The following is a 20,602-nucleotide window of genomic DNA, read 5'->3' on the forward strand; positions in this document are numbered from 1 at the left end:
GAGACCCTGACTTGAGAAGGGAACCTCAACAACGTCACATGGCTGGTTCATCCTCATTGGCTGAACTGCCGCCGTGACGTGGCCATCGCTCGCCCGCTGCGCCAAAAGTCAAATTTCTTGGCTTTTCAAAATGTGGTCACAGCATCGCGCTTTGTGCATGCACAGACTGACTGTGGCCGACCCCATAGAGGGCCATCTCTTGTTCGCACTTCACATGCCGGCGTGGTCACTGGGACCAAGGCCTAAGAGCTTATCTGAATAGTGTCCCAGTCTCTGACTGTTCTCCGCTGGATCTAAAACAACGTCCTTCTGCAGCAACAAGAGGACTCTACTGTCAGTTATTGGTGTCCTCCTTTACTGCTGGTCTTTGATGGTTAAGGAGCTTGATCTTAGCGGTGTAACATCTGGCTGTGCAGTGGGTGTCCTGTACCCTTCAGTGTTGGTGTTCCTTGAGCTTTTTCTAGATTGGTGACATCACTACGGGTGCCCGGATCCCAGAACTATGTTTCACCTGAACCCTCTCAGGTTCAGCATGTGCATCAGCGTCAAGGATTTTTACAAGTTGTTCCTTCTACTTCACATTATACTCCCCTGGGATGCTCACAGCTGGAGGGTGTGCAAATATTTAAGTTGTTACTCTTGTAAGAGACCCACAGTTACCATTTGGGGTAACACCTAGGGAACACAGACCTGTTGACACTGTACTTATATCCCTCATCTTTCTATGGAGACTGACTACAAGGGCACTTCCCTATCTGAGAAAATAAGAACAGGGTCATCTACCCTTTCCCAACTATTTACAGGGCTATATACATTGTGAAACCCCTCTGCTTATCTCCACCAGGTATCTGAGGGTGGAGTTCTTCACCCCTCCAATTTATAGCCTCTCTTCCACTCCCAGTCTTTAGGCAGAAAAGGGGAGGAACTTGGCGTACATTGTCTATGTCTATAGTTGCCTCTATATTCATAGGCAAGATAGCCTGGGAAAAATTATAAAAAGTGTCCTACTGTATATTGCCTTCGGCAATGAGTTTAAAGCTGCAGTTCAAGCAATATCCTGCATGTTTTTTTTTTTTAATAAATCATTTTTTTACTATGAGAAAATACTTGTAGCATTTTTTTAAACAATTTCTTATGTATTCTAATGTAGCAAGCATTGTTGTTTATATAGAAACCATTTACAAAGTCACTCCCTCTTCCTCTTCTGAAACAGGCTCTGGGTCTTGAACCCTGCCCTCTCTCTAGCAGTGCGCCAATTGTATCTAGTAACTGTCTCGTCACATGATCGTTCACACAGAACTTTGCATCATGGGTACTGTTTTGCAGTAATAACTGAATTAAATAACCCCAAGCAAAACGATCGATTACAGGAGAACGGATCGATCTGCACCTTAGCTTGCACTTGTTAGTGTGCAGATTGTATTGATGCACATACAGAATTGAATGGATTTTTTTTTTAAGCGGCATCTGCAGCTTTAAGGAATAGCATATGAATAAGTAATGTGGTGTTTGTAAGTATTTACATGCTAATTTGCATATGAAAAATAGCACAGCCGTATTGCATCAGTGTATAACCCTTATCTCTGCTTTAACGGTTGCAATATGGCTTTACTAAATAAGCACAAAACTAAATTATCATTAACCACTAATTGATCTTAGCAAATGTGTCTTCTATTTAGGTTACATCAGGACTTATTTATAATTTATTTGACAAATGAAGCATACGTTTTATATACTATCCTAGCAATGTGTAAATCCCAAATGAGAATTAAGCCATGCTCTTAAAGCGGCAACCAAAGCAAGTTTTTTTTTTTATCATTTTTTACATTGGATTGAAACAGGGGGTTACTTTTATTTATTAAAATGTTTTACCAGGAAGTAATACATTGAGAGTTACCTCTCGTTTTCAAGTATGTCCTGGGCAGAGTTATGATGACAAATAATACATGGTTACAAATACAGTTACATAAGTGAGCAGGGTATACATTATATACAAGACATTGCATGCACAGTAAAAGAGAATATATATTATAGGCGTATGTAACGGTTACAGACCAGATTAAAATGTGAGACAGCTTTAGTTGTGAAAGAAAAAAAGAAAGAAACCGGAGCTGAACGCCCGTAGCCACGCTACTCAACTACCAGGGTTCACATTATGGCAGATTTTCAAAGCTTCCTCGCCCTGCAAGCCAATAGGAAGCCATGATGTCTGCAGGTTGGGATTTCTATTGGTCCGTGTGGCGAGGGAGCTTTAAACTTTAAAACCCAACCAGCTTAGCCGGAGCTTAAAACCCAACCAGCTTAGCCAAAGCGGCTACCAGCACCCCTGTCAGAGGAAAGTATCTACGGAAGCAGAAGGTCCTTGGAGCTGATATGTAATGGGGATCAGCTCTGGAGACCCCTGCTTCAAACCATTGAAAATGAAAAAATTTAAACCAGCATGAATTGCTCCTTCAAGTAATCAAACAATCTAGGCTTTAAAACTAGTATTGATATTTGGTACTTTCTCCATGTTAAAATGGATAAGAAGCAGTGAGTAAAGACACTGACTGACACTGAGAGTTTGAAGCTGGTTCAATTCCCGGTGTCAGCTCTTTGCGACCTTGGGCAAGTCACTTTATCTCCCTGTGCCTCAGGCACCAAAAACATAGATTGTAAGCTCCACAGGGCAGGGGGACCTGTGCATGCAAATTGTCTCTGTAAAGCACTACGTAAAACTAGCAGGGCTATACAAGAATATGTTATTATTAATGGTGAAAAGCTGGGAGACAGGGCTAATTCTGTCAGAAGAATAAGAGCTATTACATTTACATACTATTTATTTGAACATCAATAGTTTATTCCCTTACATTCTTTTATTAATAAATCTGAAGAAATCAATGCAGTACTGAATTTTTACCATACTGTATAGCCAATTTAGGTAGGCTATAAAGTACCTTACGTCTTAGCAAGACAGTAAATATGGTTCTCTATATTCCCTCAATGAATCACACAGGACTTAATTTGGCACACATACTGTACTGGTAGAGATGAATGGGAAAAATTAATCTTCTCTGTAAGAATCATTAATAATTCATTAATAACTCCCCAATTACACACACAGCTAAAACCATAGAAACCCAGCTAAAACCATAGAAAAAATATAATTTAGAAAATAATTGTGTGTTCTATCCTGTGGAAAAGAAAATCTACTCAATGATGCTCAGCACACTTTACTCTACACTACACCTCAGAAATATTCAACCATCTTCTTCTGTAGTAGAGAAATAGCAATGATGGTGAAACCAATAAAACTGTATGAGTACAGTATGCAATAGTGAAACTACAGAAGTGGAATATTCTTGCAAAGCCAGCCATTCCCCTAGTATTTCTCATCTCCAATGTGACAACTGAAATTCAGATAAGCCTGCAGTAATAGCACTGAATTGATTTGCCTTGGGTACAGCTTTCAGATTGAAGCTACTGTATGTGTCAACGTAATTTGAATCAAAGTAATTCAGTGAGTCTTACATTTTAACTTCCTTTTTTTAATGCATAAAGACAAATTGCACTCAAAAATACAATCAACCACCTGGGTGAGCGCACACTTACAGTTACATCACAGGTCAGGTAAGTCAGTACCATGGGTCAGAGTGGACAACATTTAAAATTTTCAACATCTGTGGCCTTACCAGTTGCAAATATGTGAATGTCCAACATTTATCAAATTTGCAAAGGTGTGCAAATTTTCTTGCATCTCTAGTAAACACTGCCACCAACATAATTTCTAGAGGTGATTATGGACTCGAATATATGAATATTAAAAATACAGTACTATCTATAAAGCCATCAATGATATCACAGGGGGACAAAGTATCACTACATCTTTATTTACAAACATACAGTCTAGTTTTACTTATCATTTGAAAGACATGTAATTTATATTTCAAAGGATTATTCCTTAATAGTCATATAACGTAAATATATATATGTACAGTAGATGTAATTAACGCAAGCACAATATTCAACATATGTTAATGCATCACCATTGAAAACAATGAACATGTGTATGTAATCTCCTCAACAAACACATGTTTTTTTCCCATGTTATTTTTTCTTAGTGTTATTGGGTGCAGTAATGTCTGCTACATCTGTAATGTAGAAACAGAAATATAGAATTTGATGGCTTAAAAGACTCACTTGGCCACCTAGTCTGTCCATTTTCCTATCTGGTGAACAACCTGGGTCCCTATTTTATCATTGTCATTTTTTAGTATTTAGGATAACCGTATGTCTACCCCAAACATATTTTAATTCCCTTTCTGTATTCGCCACTACCATCTCTATTGGGACGCTCTTCACTAATACACCACCCTTTCCTGTGAAGTACTTCACCCTCACATTTCCCCCTAGCCTACCACCCTCCAGTTCCAGATAATAACATCTTGTTCTAGCATGTCTCTTTCCCTGAAATATGTTTCCCTTCTATACTTGTTAAAACCCTTTACGTATTTAAAATTTCAATTGCATCACCCATCAATTCTTTCCTCTAAATTGTATATATTAAGGCATCTCCTGATAAGTCGTATGCTGTAAATCGTACACAATTTTAACCACACTTATTTACACAATCTCCAATTTATTACTGTTTTTCCAGAAATACAGTATGGTCTCCAGAATTGAACATGGTACTTTAGGTGAGTTCGCAACAATGATCTATAAAGTGACTTCACCAGCTCTCTCTTTCTTCTGCTTTTGCTTTTACCTACTGTCCCGATACTCTGTCCCGATTTGTAAGTTTTAATGGGTAAATTCTATATACTGCAGACTGAATCGGCGGTTCAGGTTGTTTACAGCTTTAAATCACCATTTACGTATATGTGGATTTTTGACCATAAACTACCCAAACATCCACTGCAGACAATATAGTATTTCCCCCTATGCTCAGTATTGCTTCCTTGCAAGTGCACACCCTCACCTTTATAATAAGATGTTTTGAAATTGTGTTCAAAGAGCTTTACCTTCTGAATTTTAAAGCATTTTAATAACTGACAAACATGTACTGTACTTATTTTATAAACCAAAGAGACGTGAAGGTGAGGCGGAGTGCACTTTGGAAAGCTTTACAAATACGATATTTCACTGTACAGTACATTTCATAAAGGTTATACATGCAAACTGCCTGAATATTAAACTATATTTTAAGGAATGGTTTTCCTTCTCAAAAGTCTTGGGATGCAGATGAGATGTATACAGTATATTATGGAATGTTAACTGGAGGCTTTACCTATCAGTAGTACAAAGGAACTATTAATGTAGTTTTTGGTCCCCATTACTATTTAAATGCTACTTGTACTGGTACTGGCACATGCTGGTTCAGTTATTTACTACTTACTTTTGTTGTTTTCACTTTATTCCCTGAGGCACAACTCCACCCTTTCTGATCTGGAAGAACTTTGCATTCTTCTCCTTCAAGACATGGCTGCATCTGACACCACCATTTCTGTTCCACTATTGATACTAAAATATACAACATAATTATATATTATTATCATCATCATTATTATCAAGTATATCATACACTCTGTAGGATGAGTGTTGCTATATAAACCATACTGTGCAAGGTATTATAGTTCTAATAGCCCTTTAGCTGTACTAAAAACTGTATTTTGCATTTTGTTTTTCTTTAAGACCAATTTAGGGTCATTATTTTTAAATTGAAGAAGAGCTAATAAGAACACAAAAATGTGGGCATTTTTTTTAAGACTGGAGGATTAAAAAACACATTTACACATAAATTCATGTGCCTAAACCAACTTGAAATGTATGAAATAATTAATTATATATATATATATATATATATATATATATATATATATATATATATATATATATATATATATGTGTATATATATATATATATATATATATATGTATATATATATATATATATATATATATATATATATATATAGTTATACGTTACCGTTCCAAGAATTGGTAAACAAGAGACAGCACTCAAAGTTGAAAATCAAAGTGTATTAGTGAAAGCAAAAATACATCCAGAAACCCAACGTTTCGGTCCTACAGAATGGGACCTTCCTCAGGGGATATCCCCCTGAGGAAGGTCCCATTCTGTAGGACTAAAACGTTGGGTTTCTGGATGTATTTTTGCTTTCACTAATACACTTTGATTTTCAACTTTGAGTGCTGTCTCTTGTTTACCAATCCTTGGAACGGTAACGTATAACTACATTCTCTATATGGGACGTGCACCTGTGGCTTACCAGCACCTATTGGAGTGCCAACTGCCTTATCTGACTATATATATATATATATATAATTAAAAACTAATAGACGATACCGTTCTGTGGCTAATGAAATGCTTTTATTTGTGCGGTCGTTCACGGAGCAGGAACCAGTTGAATGCTGCATTTGTAACATGTACGCTAAACATGCCCTGTTTCAAAGATTGAATCTTCTGTACGTGCAATAATTACCATTTAATACTGTCGCAATATATTACATTTGTATGCTATGAGAGTCGAGCACTGTCTCTTTTTCTTTTCATATTTATATTATTACCAACAACCTTGACATACATGATAAGTAGAGATAGGCAAAATATTTGTAGAAATTCAAATTTTGCTGAATTTTCCACAGATTTGCAAGTTCCTTTTAGCCACACTTCATTTTATTTTTTTCCGCTAAAGATCCGCCCAGCAGATACGAATATTTTAAAGTATATTTAAATGACTCACATCTCACGTTTTCTAAGAAGATTTTCATAAGTCTATATTCCTATATTAACAAACCTTGTGAGGAACAGGGTTTTGGTATCAGGCCCAACAGGCTCCAAACCCACAACTTCTGCTATTTAGGACAACAGCTTTAGCAGTGTCAGCTAAAACAGCAGCTATGTAGCATCCCTGTCACAGCATATCTTAGAGCTCTTCTTATCACTGCTAATACCTGTAGCCTCCTCCTCCTTTATTCTTCTAAAAGCAAACCACTTCCGTGTTGCCAGTTCAAGATTCCTTGTGCATTAAAACAAGCACAACTGAGATACCTGGGAGATATGCTAATAGCCAGCGAGAGAGGTTGTGGCTTAAGATCCTGTTGGGCCTGACACCAGTACCCCATTCCTCACATATGGAGTCTTAGATTTGTCAATATATGTCTTATGGAAATCCTTTTAGGAGGTGTGAGATGTGAGTCCCATTAGTGTATCTAAGGAAGCGATTATAGTGAGCGAGACAATGCGTGCAATAGTGCGCGCGTTGTGAACAAAATGCAGGACCACTATGAGGCTGCCCATAGTGCGCGTGGCCGCACAAAAGAAGAAGAGCGACCGTGCGGCAGATTTTTGAAAGGAAAAATTATTTTGTCTTTTCACGCAACAGCCGCATCACGTGAGCAGTTCAGCAACTGAGGGCGAGGCGCGGTGGGGGCAGTAGAATCCAAGAGAGATAAATTAATTTGTCTCTCCATGCGATGGCCGTGTGACGTCAGCGTCACGTGAAGCAGTTCAACCAATTATGGCGAACTGCTCATTTGACGTCACGGGCCATGCCACCGCCACGCCCCAAGTCGCTTCCCACCTGTCGCCTGCATACCAGTGCAGGATTCGCATGCACGCACCATGCGAGTGACATCACATGGTCACATGCACGCCCTGCCGCCTCCCACTATAATCTCGGCCTAAGGTGTGCTTCTTTTTTAGCACAAGTGTCTCTCCATGTGTTATTTGGAAGGAGTTTTGAGGGGATATATATATAGATTTGTCTCTATCAAATTCGATGGTGGATCTCACGTTTGTAGTGGATGCAGATCTATTCTCCCAGCAATGTGTAGATCATAATTTGGTTCAAAAAAAAAGTGCAGAAGATCCACGTATCGGATTTTTACATTTTTGCCCATCTCTAATGATAAAAGATGTTGCTTCCTTCTTTGTCAAAGAAATCAATAAAATAAACAATATACATTTAAGTTACATTTTAATTTCATACCACTCTATTGATGCCATCAGGCTAGATACACTAACAATAAATACTAAACACGATGCTATGGCAATAAAGAGTGTATTATGCAGTCTCATTTGCCCAAATTGGATAAATGACAGCAACATACAGTATATTAAATAGATTAAAACCAGCTACACCGATAAAAATATTTGGGGGGGATACAAAACTGTAAACCGTTAAGTGGTCTGAGATTTGGACGAATGACCTGTAGTTCATAGAATTAAATAGAGATTAAGTATATTTCATAAATGTAAGCTTTGATGTAATCTACATATAAGGCATCTAAGGTGGTTTAGGGAATAAATACAGATTGGAGAACAGAGAGTATAATGGACTCTAAAATGATTTCAGAAAACATTTGGTGGTCAACATTTTTAAATTAAAAATTAGACAATTTTCATGGAAAATACTTGCAAATAATTTTCCATTGCTATATAACATAGGGGCCTATGCTATAAGCGTTCATAAAAAAAATTTCATTCACTAGTTTTTTTAGTGTTGCTCTCATGGTATTCAGAAAGCCTCGATTACCTGTGATAGCAAAATTCCCAAAATGGGTGAGTAGCTGGTGACGTGATGATAGCCTCTCTGAAAAGGCCTTACTCGGCAATTTACTTCAGCTGCAGAGAGATCAGCACATGGAGAGCTGCCTTTCCCTGCGCATATCTCGCCATGGATCAAAAGTTTTTAATATAAAATGTAATACTAGTGTAGCTGATCAGGGGGTCTCCGGAGCAGAACTGTATTGATTTGAGGTCCGGGGACCCCCTGCTTCCTGAGATACAGTTTCCATTATGGGGTGCCGGTATCTCCTTAGCAGTTTATTCCCACGTCACGTGACGCGGGACATTTAAATGCATAGGAGATACAGGCACCCCATAACGGGGCCTTTATCTTGGGAAGCACGGGGTCCCAGGATCTCACATCAAATCGGTTCTGCTCTGGAGAATGAATGAACCCCATGTTCATCTACACTAGTATTAAAATGTATATTAAAGAAAGCTTAATTAACTTTGCGGCTAGCCGATAAGGCAATGAAGGGGTTAAACCTCAGAAGCCTGTTTCTTGGGGTTGAGTGGTGGATGAAAGGGGTAGTAGTGCATTTGCCCATTATAAAATCAAACACTATTATCCATTTGTGGATATAGTAATTTTGCCCATTGCTGTACTGTATGTGTTTAGGGGGGGGGGGTTGTTGGGGGTAGAGGAAGTGGGTAGTAGGGTAGTTATGTTTATTTTTGTTTCTTGTTTGTAGAGGGATTGGGTGAAGGGGGAAGTAGCTCGAGGGATGGTTGATTAGGCCTTCCTGGAAGGTTGCGGGAGGGGGTAAACCTTCACTACTGAATGAAGGGGTTAACCAGTCCCGCTACCCCCAGGAAGGCCTAAACATCCATCCTTGGGGCTACTACCCCCTTCACCCAATCCCTCTACAACTAAGAAACAAAACTAAACACAACAACCCTAGTACCCACCTCCTCTACCCCCAACAACCCCCCCTAAACACATACAGTACAGCAATGGGCAAAATTACTATTTACCACATATGTATAATTATGCATTTGCCCATTATAAAATCAAACATTAGCCAGCCAGCAGAAATAAAGTAAATAAAATGTTCAACTTACCCCTGCCATCATGAAGGGCATCGCATCAGCATACTCCAGGTCCATGTCCTCCATTGCCAGAAAGAATACAAGAAAAAATTACAATTTAATGGCCCCTAACCCCTTAATCACCTTAGCGGTTAATAACCACTATAGTAATTAAGGGGTTAACCCATGTCCCCCGCTACCTACCCAAGATGCTTACCACCCACCCCGGATGCTCTATAACCATCCTGTACCCATTGATTGGCACAGTGGTATATCATACCCATATAATATGGGCACGATAAGCTACTATATCACTCAATGGTCAACCTAATATAAATAATTAATGCCAAAAATACACAATAATCAAAGAAATACACAAGCACCTAAACACCCCAACAATAAAAGAACTAAATAGCTTAATAGTACACGTCACAAATAATGATCTATCACCAAAATAGCAAAATTATTATAATTATGTTATTCCAAAACAATACAATTAAATAAACAACTTTCCAAGCAAACTATGAAACAAATACCACTAGCCAACAATACAAATAATTAATTTAAACCACTAGCCAACAAAACAAATTAATGAATTTAAACCAGTAGCCTGCAAAACAATTCATTAATTAAAAATGCTAACCAATCCTAACATTTTCTAAACACAAGCCATCCAAGTTCAAAATATTTTAATCCAAACAATACACAGAAATTGAAAAAATAACAATCAATAGAAAACAAGCATTTGCAAAAAAATGCATTGGCTGTCACTGTATTTATCTGTACTGTAAAGGGGCACATATTAATATATTATCAGTGAATTGGCAGGCAAATACATAAAAATTAATAAATACAAATCAAAAAACCTGCAAATTTTTTTTTTGATACATTCAGTATTTGACTTACCTTTAGAAGTCTTTAACCTCCAAATCCCGGTTTATCTGCAAGCTCTCCCACCGTGACATCATCACCTGCAATCCAACGCCATCCATCCACCTTGAAGACCAGCATCAGGTAAAGTCTGATAGAAGACGGTGATAGAAGATAACAGACAGAAACATTTTTTACCTGATGATGGGCTTCAAGGTGGATGGCGTTGGATTGCGAGTGATGATGTCACGTTACAAGAGCTTGCAGATATGCCGGGATTCGGATGGAGAAGACTTCTAAAGGTAAGTCAAACATTGAATGTATGGGAAAAAAAAATTCAGGGTTTTTTTATTGTATTTATTTATTTTTATGTATTTGCTTGCCCATTGACTGATAATGTAATGTATTAATCTGTGCCCAGGGTACAGATAAATACAGTGACAGCCAATGTATTTTTTGGCAAATGTGTGTTTTCTATTGATTGTTATTTTTCTTATTTCTGTTTATTGTTTGCATTAAATTGTTTTTTAATTTGGATGGCTTGTATTTAGTACATTTTAGGATTGGTTAGCATTTTAAATTAATTATTTGTGTGGTTGGCTACTGGTTTAAATTCATTAATTGTTTGTTGGCTAGTGTTTAAAATGAATTAATTGTTTTGCTGGTTAGTGCTTTATTTATTGAATTGATTGATTGGCTAGTGCTTTTATTTCTTAAATTGGTTGGCTAGTGCTTTTATTTATTTATTTAATTTGTTGGCTAGTGCTTTTATTTATTTAATTGGTTGGCTAGTGCTTTTATTTCATGTATTGAGGTCTTTAGGTGCTTTTATATATATTTTATTATTGTGTGTTTTTGGCCTTCATGCTTTTTATTAGGGTGAACATTGACTGCTATAGTGGCTTATCATGCTCATATTATATGGGAATGATGTACCACTATGCCAATCAATGGGTGGGTATAGTGGTCCAGGGGTGAATGTTAGGCCTCCCGGGTAGGTAGCGGGTGAGGGTGGGTTAACCCCTTAATTACTATAGCGGTTATTGAACGCTAAGGTGATTAAGGGGTTAGGGGCCATTAAATGGTATTGTTTCTTGTATTCTTTCTGGCAATGGAGGAAATGGACCTGGAGTATGCTGATGAGGACGTCCTTCATGATGGCAGTGGTAAGTAGAAAGTGGATTTACTTTATTTCTGCAGGCTGGGTAATGTTTGATGTTATAATGGGCGAATGAGCTATTATCCATATCTGGTTAATAGTTATTTTGCCCATTACTGTATGTGTTGGGGAGGGGGGAAGGGGGGAGTATTTATTTCAATGTATTCCACATTTTTTTTTGCCATAGGATAGGTACAACATGCCAGCAGGGACCCGGGGGGACCACCTTAGGATCCCCAGAAACCTGCAGGGACCACCCGAGGACTCCAATATACCCGCGGGGACCACCTGGGGACTCCTGGACAACTGTGTGGACCACCTGAGGACTCCCGGACACCCTCGGGGACCACCAGTGGGGACTACCCACATAGACCCCTCGAGGGCTCCAGACACCCGCAGGGACTACCCGAGGGTCCCCGGAGACCCGCGTAGACCACGTGAGAGGACCACCTGAAACCCCCCAGACCCTTGCTGGGACAATATGAGGGCCCCCAGAACCTTTCTAGGACAACCAGAGGGCCCCCAAACATCAGTGACCTCTCGTATCAATCATGTGAGGTTAGAGGAGGTGGGTATGTGTTGTTGTGTTTTTAATGTTTATTGTGGTTAGCGGGGGGGTGTGAAGGGGGTACTTGACCCTTGGTGGGTGGGTAGCAGGAGGGGTTAACCCCTTCATTGCCTTACTGGTTAGCCGCTAAGGTAAAGAAGTTGCCTGTAAATGCATTTTTATTGCATGGGATTCATGCCAGGGGGCTCCGGTGCTGATATTAATTGATATCAGCTCTGGAGACACCCGGTATCAATTCGATGCAGAAAAAAAAGCATTTCATTGTCTCACCGCCTCTCAACAGGTTCTCACCAGCCTCACACCAACTTTTCCTGGCGTGAGAATTTTAGGAGAAACTCACCATTCTAGAGCCGTGATTTTTTATGACGGCTGAATAATTTGGCAATTCATGCCTTTATCGCCCACTTATTGAATAGCAGTAGGCACTTTGGCCGATAAGTGCTCGGTAAGTGGCTTATCAAGGCTTATAGAATAGGCCTCAGGCTCTACCCAGGGTGGGTAGTAAATCGTTTATAGGAGGTGAATAGTGTGACAGACACGTGCACATTACATATATAGATACTTGAATTTGGGTTAGGGTTAGGGTTAGACTTAATGTTAGTGTTAGATCAACCGTATTAGAGCTATGCCACCAGTTTTTTCTCTGTTCAGATGAAAATTGTATATATAGTAAATTAGTGTATTTTTTATAGTAAGTTATAAAAATTTTGTAGACTTAGAGTAATGCTTCTTCTAGTGAATGTTAGTATTTTATAACACCTCGTCTTTTTTTGAGTATTCCTCAAATGTAGTCTCAATAATACATGCTTTAAAGTAAAGGCAGGAGACAGGGCAAAGGTGTGGAGCAGCAAAAATGGCGGTTCGAAAATTAAGAGCTCCCAAAGTTTGTATATATAAAAAGCGGCTTTATTTGTATATACAGCAGATTGTGTTCTCCATAAAAAAACATCCCACACGTTTCATGCCTAAGTGGCGCTTTCTCACGGAGAATACTGGTCAGCTTTTCATGCTAAAAGTAAAAGTTTTCAAAAGGTTTTAGAAAGTGGTATTGACAAATCTAATAAATATAATCTACAAACCATCTACACAAGAAGGATTAGCTCTTGTGGTCCCTGCCACCTGTCCTGGAAAACATGAGCACTTGACTGTTTGGGACCTTTCTTCTATCTTGTTCTTATTACAACATCTGTGAAGGGCCACAACTTCACACGTCCCAGTTTTAACATGGTGAGCTGAGGAAGGGAGAAGAAAAAATAAATAATAATGGGAATATTAAATACTTTCAACCTATTTTCACACCAGTACAATGAAGAATTTTTTTTAATCCTTACTGTATGTTGCAATAAAAGATATTGTGATGTCTTTATATACGTGTAATACCTTGAAATGCAATATACTATATTAATACTAAAATTCCCAATTGATCAGTAAATAAATGCATATTGATAGTAATCACAGCACTAAAACAAATTCAGGAAAATATTACAATCGAGTAGGAATAATAGTTTGTATTAAAGAAGGTGCAAGTACTGTACTAAAAATGTTTGCATTTCTTCAAAATATGGTTTTTTCCTTACATTTTGCATTTTTGTCCAATTTTACATTGTTTGAAATGTTGGCTTCTTCACAAATTTTGCCAATTTCAACAGAATTTTGAGTTGCTTTATTTTTTTTGCCAGACATTAGCAAAAATTGCAATACATAAAATGCCACGTAACTTTGTACATTTACTTTTAATATAATGTGGTGAAATGTTTTGCAAACCTTGTAATTTTCGCAAAACAAAAATTGTTTGATCCTAGAATTTCTGTGAAAAGGTTGCAGTTACTGAGACTGCATTTTCTTCACAGAATACAATTCCTTTTGCCAAAAAAAAAATGGCATCATTAATTTTCTAGTACCCGATTCACAAACAGTGAATTCACATGAGCAACATACAGTACTGTATGTAGTTATTCTGGTTCATTCACATAAGCAGCTTGAACAATTCCGAATAGATCAAGAATGAAATAGAAATAGCCATGTTAGTCCAGTTGTGATACTGAAGTAATAATTTATTCTGCACTATTAGTTGATACCTTTTTTATTTTGACTTACAATAGATATTATAAGACAAGTTTGAGAGTTCTACTCTCTTCTTAGGTAAAGCAATACTGATTTACAAAAATTTCATGTGTTTAACACAGATGTAAAACCCAAGATAACAATCTAAGGCATATGAAGTAGAGAAGGAATGTACAGTATGTATGTATGTTTGTACTGTATATCTTTATTTATATAGCGCCATCCATGTACACTTGCGCTTCGCAGCAGTAATACACGGGAAATAATTATAAAAATAATAAAACACACAGTGGGAATTAGCACTTCAGACATAAAAGTAACAATAGGAAAAAGAGTCGCCCTGAAAAGCTTACAATCTAAGCGTTAAGTGGGGAGAACCTACAGACTATAGGAGGGTATTCTGTTAAGTGTTCCTGTGAGGGGTCAAGGTCTATGCATGAGATGTATAGTATCAGAGAACGTAGCTACCCATATGCTTTGTTAAAGAAGTGTGTTTTAAAAAAGTTCTTAAACGTGGATAGAGAAGGTACTGGGTGGATATTGAGAGGAAGGGCATACCAGAGGTGGGGGCAATGAGTGAGAAAGGTTTTAGGCAGGAGGGCTTTTGCTACAAAAGGGACAGAGAGAAGACATCCTTGAGCAGAATACAAGAGTCAAGCAGGTATATAGTGAGAAATTAGGACTGAGATGTAAGGAGGGGCCGAAGAGTGTATGAGAGTGGAGATGTAAAAGAGAAGGGGAGAATTAATTGTAATACAGATTTAAATAGGAAACCAGGAGAACGATTTCAGTAGGAGAGGCAGTGAGAGAAAGTGATTCTAGTACCAGCGTTTAGGATAGATTGTAGCGGAGACAGGTAGAGGTATGAAGGCCAGACAGTAGAAGGTTACAGTATTACAGATGGGAGAGAATGATGACCTGCATTAGAGTTTTAGCAATAGAGCGACATTGGAAAGGTTTTATCTTTGCAATGTTACGGAGGAAGAAAATACAGGTTTTAGCTACATTGTGAATGTGGGAGGAGAATATGTGGGAGGAGTCAAATGTGACACCCAGGCTGCGTGCATGTTATACTGGTTGTATGATAGTGCTGCCAACAGTAATGTAAAAGGGGGTAGTAAGGCCAAGCTTTGGAGAAAGTATGAAGAGCTCCGTCTGTGACATGTTAAGTTTGCGTTGGTGGTGGACCATTCAGGATGATATAGCGGAGAGATATTCAGAAACTTTAATCTGTAAAGCAGGTGTAAGGTAAGGGTTGAAAAGTACATTTTTGTGTCATCAGCATAGAGGTGATATTTGAACCCAAGAAATGTGATATGGTCACCTAGAGAGAATACTGTAAGTAAAGAGAAAAGATAAGAGGTCCCTGGAAAGACACATGAGGTATGCCCACAGGGAGATTGCCAGAGGAGTGGAGATCTTAGCAAACAAGACACTGAAAATACAATGGGGGAGGTAACAGGAAATCCAGGATAGAGAAAAGTAGAGGGGATAGTAATTAAACAGACAGGTAATACATGGAATAAAAGGGATAGTGATAAATAGGACCTAGCATCCATCAGCAGTGTGAAGGGGTGTGTGGGTGCAGGTGGGGAGAAGGGGACAAAGTCCAAAATTAACAGACGCATGGAGAAACATTACAGAAAATTCTGATACTGGGTAAGAAACCCATATCACTATTAAGTCCTCTTGTTTTATTGTTAAGTGTGGACATTTTTAGTTAAAATGTTTTATGTTCTTGAGTGCTTTTAAACATTCCTTTGAGGATTTGGATTTTTAAATCATTTTTATGGAATGATCTGGTGATATCCCACTGGAGTGTAGTACTGTATCTTCCTTTTTCATGTTGTGCTATTGTGTGCCTGTGTGGGTTCATCTTGGTTTGAAGTTTTTGGCTTGTTTCACTGCTGTAGCATCCTTGGAAAAATGTGCTGCTTGAATCATATAATGTATACCACATTTCTAAATGTTCAACAGCATGATCCTTAACATTGCATGTTCTATGTTTTTGACTTGCTGTCGGACCTTGGCATATACTGTATGTTTGCAGCAGTGATGTTGCATGGTTTTGTACCATTTTTAGTGTTTTTGAGTTTGTTATGATGTTTTCTGTTGACTAACATCTCTCTGTGGTTGCAAGGATGGAAAGTTTGAGAAGATGTCTTTTAATGTGTCATTTACTGTCAGCATGGGTTGCAGATCTCTGATTATTTTTGGCATTCCCTCTTGAGCAGGGTTGTATGTAGTGGTATGCATGTTGTTGTTTCTTTCTTTTATATTGGAGCAGGTGATCTTCTGGGGATTTTTGTGTAGATGTGAAAGTTGTGTTAAGTCTTTCGCTTGTATCCCTTCTGTCTGAATGATTCAGACAGAGTTGTCAAGTGTCTATTCCTGTCTTTAGTGTCAGAGGCTAAGCAGTGTTATCTTATAGCCTGGCAGTGTATGATGGCTTGTTTTGTATGAATAGGATGAAGTTATGGAGGTAACGACATCTGTCTGTGGGCTTCATGTATACAAGTGTGTGTAGTTTGCCATTTTTTAGTGTTACGATTGTATCCAGAAAGTTCACTAGGTTTGTCAAATAATGTATTTTGGGCTTAATTGATAGTTGGAAAGAATTAAAGGACCTGTGAAATTGTTTTAGATGGTCTTCGCCCTCTGTCCATACATAGATCATCAATATATCTGTCATTTTTGTAAGCTGTGGAGGCATGTGATTAGAAATCTCTGTTCAAGATTTGTCAAATAAATATTGGTATATTGTGTTGCCATACTGGTACCCATTGCAATCCCCATTTGTTGTAGGTACATTTGCATGTCATTTCCCATAATCCCTTGCTGCAGTGGAAGTGCTGTGTGCTGGGTGATAATGGTGAAAGGCGGGGTTGCAGACCTGTCTAAGACATGCAAATGAGCATACAGTAATATTTCCATTTGCTATATGCTTTGCTGTGGAGGGTTTTTGTCACTTTTTTTACCCACCATAACTTAACTAAGTATGGTAAAACCCATCCTCATTGCTTCATTTTTACATAGCCAGTATAACCAACCCCACACTGATGAGACCTATTAAGGTCAAAACGGCTGTCTGTGGGTGGGTTTACTGGCTATGCATCTTAACTCTGTCTGTGCTCAAAGATATGACCATGCAGCAAGCTTAAGCCTATAGGGAACCATGTTAAAAATGGTTTTGAAGCAAAAGGTGACACTGTGTGCTCATTTGCATGTTATTTCCCAGAATCCCTTGCTGCAGTGGAAGTGCTGTGTGCTGTGAGATAATGGTGAAAGGAGGGGGTTGCAGACCTGTCTAAGACATGCAAATGAGCATACAGTAATATTTCCATTTGGTATATGCTTTGCTATGGAGGGGTTTTGTCACTTTTTAAATAAAATCTTCCTTTTCATAAAGATTCCATTAAATATTTAATACTCAAGTGAACATGCAAAATATACATGAAATGAGATGCATTAAAAAACAGTCTACGATGAATGAACAAAAGGATGTTAATTCAATCCTTGATGTTATACAGTACAGATCAAACTCGTGAACACTCAAACCAATTTCGTAAAGGAATGGCAAAGTATCCAAGAGATCTAACCTGACCTCCTGAACATCCACATGAATGTAATCACCTAGATTCAAAATTTTGATAGCTGAGACAGCACTTCTGAATAAGGGTCTTAAATATGTACCTACTATGGATGTCGATCTATTTAATACGGTAGACGATGTCCATAAACTTATTTGTCAATTTACACTAAAAAGAGTTTTTTCATTTAATACACTTGAGAATGAATCTACTCTGCTTGACAACTCTGTCTCTATGTCTCAAGAAATTTCTAATTCTTTGTCAGTTCTTCCCATTCTAATTCTTTAGGTCTCTCTCATTCTCCAGGTCTGCCTCTGCCTCCCACGGATCACTTGTATATATATATATCTGCAGATATCTTTTAACCCCTTCATACCCATTTACCTTGTGCAGATATCTTTAATGTCGCAAAATCAGTATACAGTACAATTGCAGTAATACATTTTTGACATCTGGGTCCCAGAGCTGACACTCTAAGCCCCTAAAGTCATGGTTAACCAAGTGGGCTTGACCTTCAATATAAGCCTGGTTAACCCCTTCCCCGCCACAGTGGCTACTTAACACAAATAAAGATTATGCATATATGCAAAACATTAAAAAGGCTGGTAACATATAGAAAATTGGAAAAAAACAGGGGAAGGAAAAAAGAAGCTGAAGCAAATAAAACTAAAAAAAAGAAAAGTAATAGTATCTAACGACTAAAGGGTTGGACTGACTCACCAGAGACCAGGGGAAATCCTTGTTGGGCCCTCAGTTTGGGTGGGCTCCTATAGCTGGCCGATAATGAGGAGGGGAAATTGTCCCGGAAGAGCTGTCCTACTGGGCCTTTCATAGGAAGGGTGTCTGGATGGCTGATACAGAATTGTGGCCCTAACTTCTAGTGGTAGAAGGCCAGGTCACCACCTTAATTAGACTCTCTCTCCCCCACCTCCCTAATCGACTCCAGCTGGGCATGCTTGACAATACCCTAATCCCTGCACACTAAAAAACCCTGCAGGAGAAGAGGGTAAGGGAGCCCTACATTTGCATTTCCGGTAGGCCTTAGATATCCAAGTCCAACACTGTAAAGATCCATATTCTAGGGCAAACAAATAGAAAACTAGCTGTTAGGTAAATTAAGGACCCACTGACATGTTTTAGAGCATAAAAGGAACACAATAAACAAAATACTCCAACCATGACAAAGTACGATAGTATACGAAACGTACGTAGGGATTTTAACGGACGCCACGATGGTGGCGCCAAAGATGAGAGGCTGCTAAAGTGTTTCTGGCCACACTTACACATAAAGGTTGTATTGCTTCATTCCGAAGGGCTGCAATGTGCAGTCTTGGTATCTTTAATATGCATTGAGATCGGGACATGAATTAAATATATTATAGGGAGGTGAGGCATTGCAAAAATTAACTGCTGAGATTACCATTGTGAACCGCCCCATTATAACTAGCAGATGCACATGTTAATGCATGCTAAGGATCAACACTTACCTGAAAGATAAGATTCGGACTGTGGCAATGTGTGTTGCTGGATATAAGGCTGTCTTTCTATAAGTAGGTAGTTTTTGAACACTGCACGCATTGACTACACATACTGATAATATACACAAGATTTTTACTGCATCAACTTGGTCTGGATCAAACGAACAGCTGTCCTGCTTTGCCACACAGAGATATTTGCCAATAGCAATCAGAGAGCTGGGTATATGCAACTTTTTCCTCTTTTTCTAATGTTACCAAGTAATGTCTGACTTAGCTACCAATGTATCGGCTTACTTTACAAAGTATGTCATTTATGTGTAATAACACTGTATGATACTGTGTATCTATGCTATTCCATGCAGACTATTCTATTGATGTGTATTTGACCTGTGGTTAGAGTCTTTTATGCACATACTTGTTGCTAACATAGGAGGATAAGTATATCTGTGCTCTCTTTTGGCAATAACTACCTTAGTGGTAGGTGTGACCAAGAGACTGGTTGCCAGTCATCTTCTTATAATAAGCTGAAGCAATAGATTAATACACTATGCTTCAATATACCGCCCTATAAAGCTAACAACATACTTTACCAGATGTATCTTATAACCGGATCAGGATAACATCAGTGTGTAGCACTATAGTGCATGTTATTTTGAGAAAGGTATGTCGCTATAGACAAATCTCTTTTGTATACACTAGAAGTGGAATATCAGATTAAAGGATTAACTATTGTATCTCCACGGACCGGATACATCCAAGAGGAGTCAAAGGATGTGAGATTACTATGTCCAAATAGGAGTTTACAATATACCTGATTATTTACTTACAATTGATAAGGATACTCCATATACTAGTGTTGTATTGTGGACGGATTATACATCCATTATTACCAGGATATTGATAAAAGCTTACTAACACAAGCAGCCTCTCATTGGGGAATTTTTAAAGCACTGTAAATAATTTTCACGATTTGCTGACGTCATATGTTTAATAAAACTTTATTTTTTTTCTTGAACATTAGTGGTACATAAGAGGATATTTATATCACAACATTAGTTCTCTTATACTAGATATTAGAATCTGATAAGTTACTAAGATCATCATATCTACGTATGTATTTTGAGTGCAAGTCAGAGGGATTCTTGTATGGGGTTATTCTCACTCCATAAATTGTTTGTTCATGTTGAGGTTCCAAGTTACAATAAAATAGTAATTCAGTGGGAAAGTCAACTAAGTACAGGCATACCCCGCTTTAAGTACACTCACTTTAAGTACACT

At 38.2% G+C, this 20,602-nt stretch overlaps 1 protein-coding gene across 1 annotated transcript in view; it reads right to left on the minus strand.

The window, feature by feature from the left end:
* The window catches only part of TAFA2 (TAFA chemokine like family member 2), a 605,483-nt gene that overhangs the window by 43,380 nt on the left and 541,501 nt on the right, over positions 1-20,602 (minus strand). Inside the window, exons 7-8 of the mRNA XM_075600174.1 lie at positions 13,272-13,424; positions 5,375-5,499 (exon numbers count right to left, since the gene is read on the minus strand). Coding sequence (XP_075456289.1) covers positions 5,375-5,499; positions 13,272-13,424 — 278 coding nt within the window. The remainder of the gene's footprint in view (positions 1-5,374; positions 5,500-13,271; positions 13,425-20,602) is intronic.

This window comes from Ascaphus truei, chromosome 5 (assembly GCF_040206685.1).
Source record: "Ascaphus truei isolate aAscTru1 chromosome 5, aAscTru1.hap1, whole genome shotgun sequence".
In the NCBI taxonomy this organism is placed as follows: domain Eukaryota; kingdom Metazoa; phylum Chordata; class Amphibia; order Anura; family Ascaphidae; genus Ascaphus; species Ascaphus truei.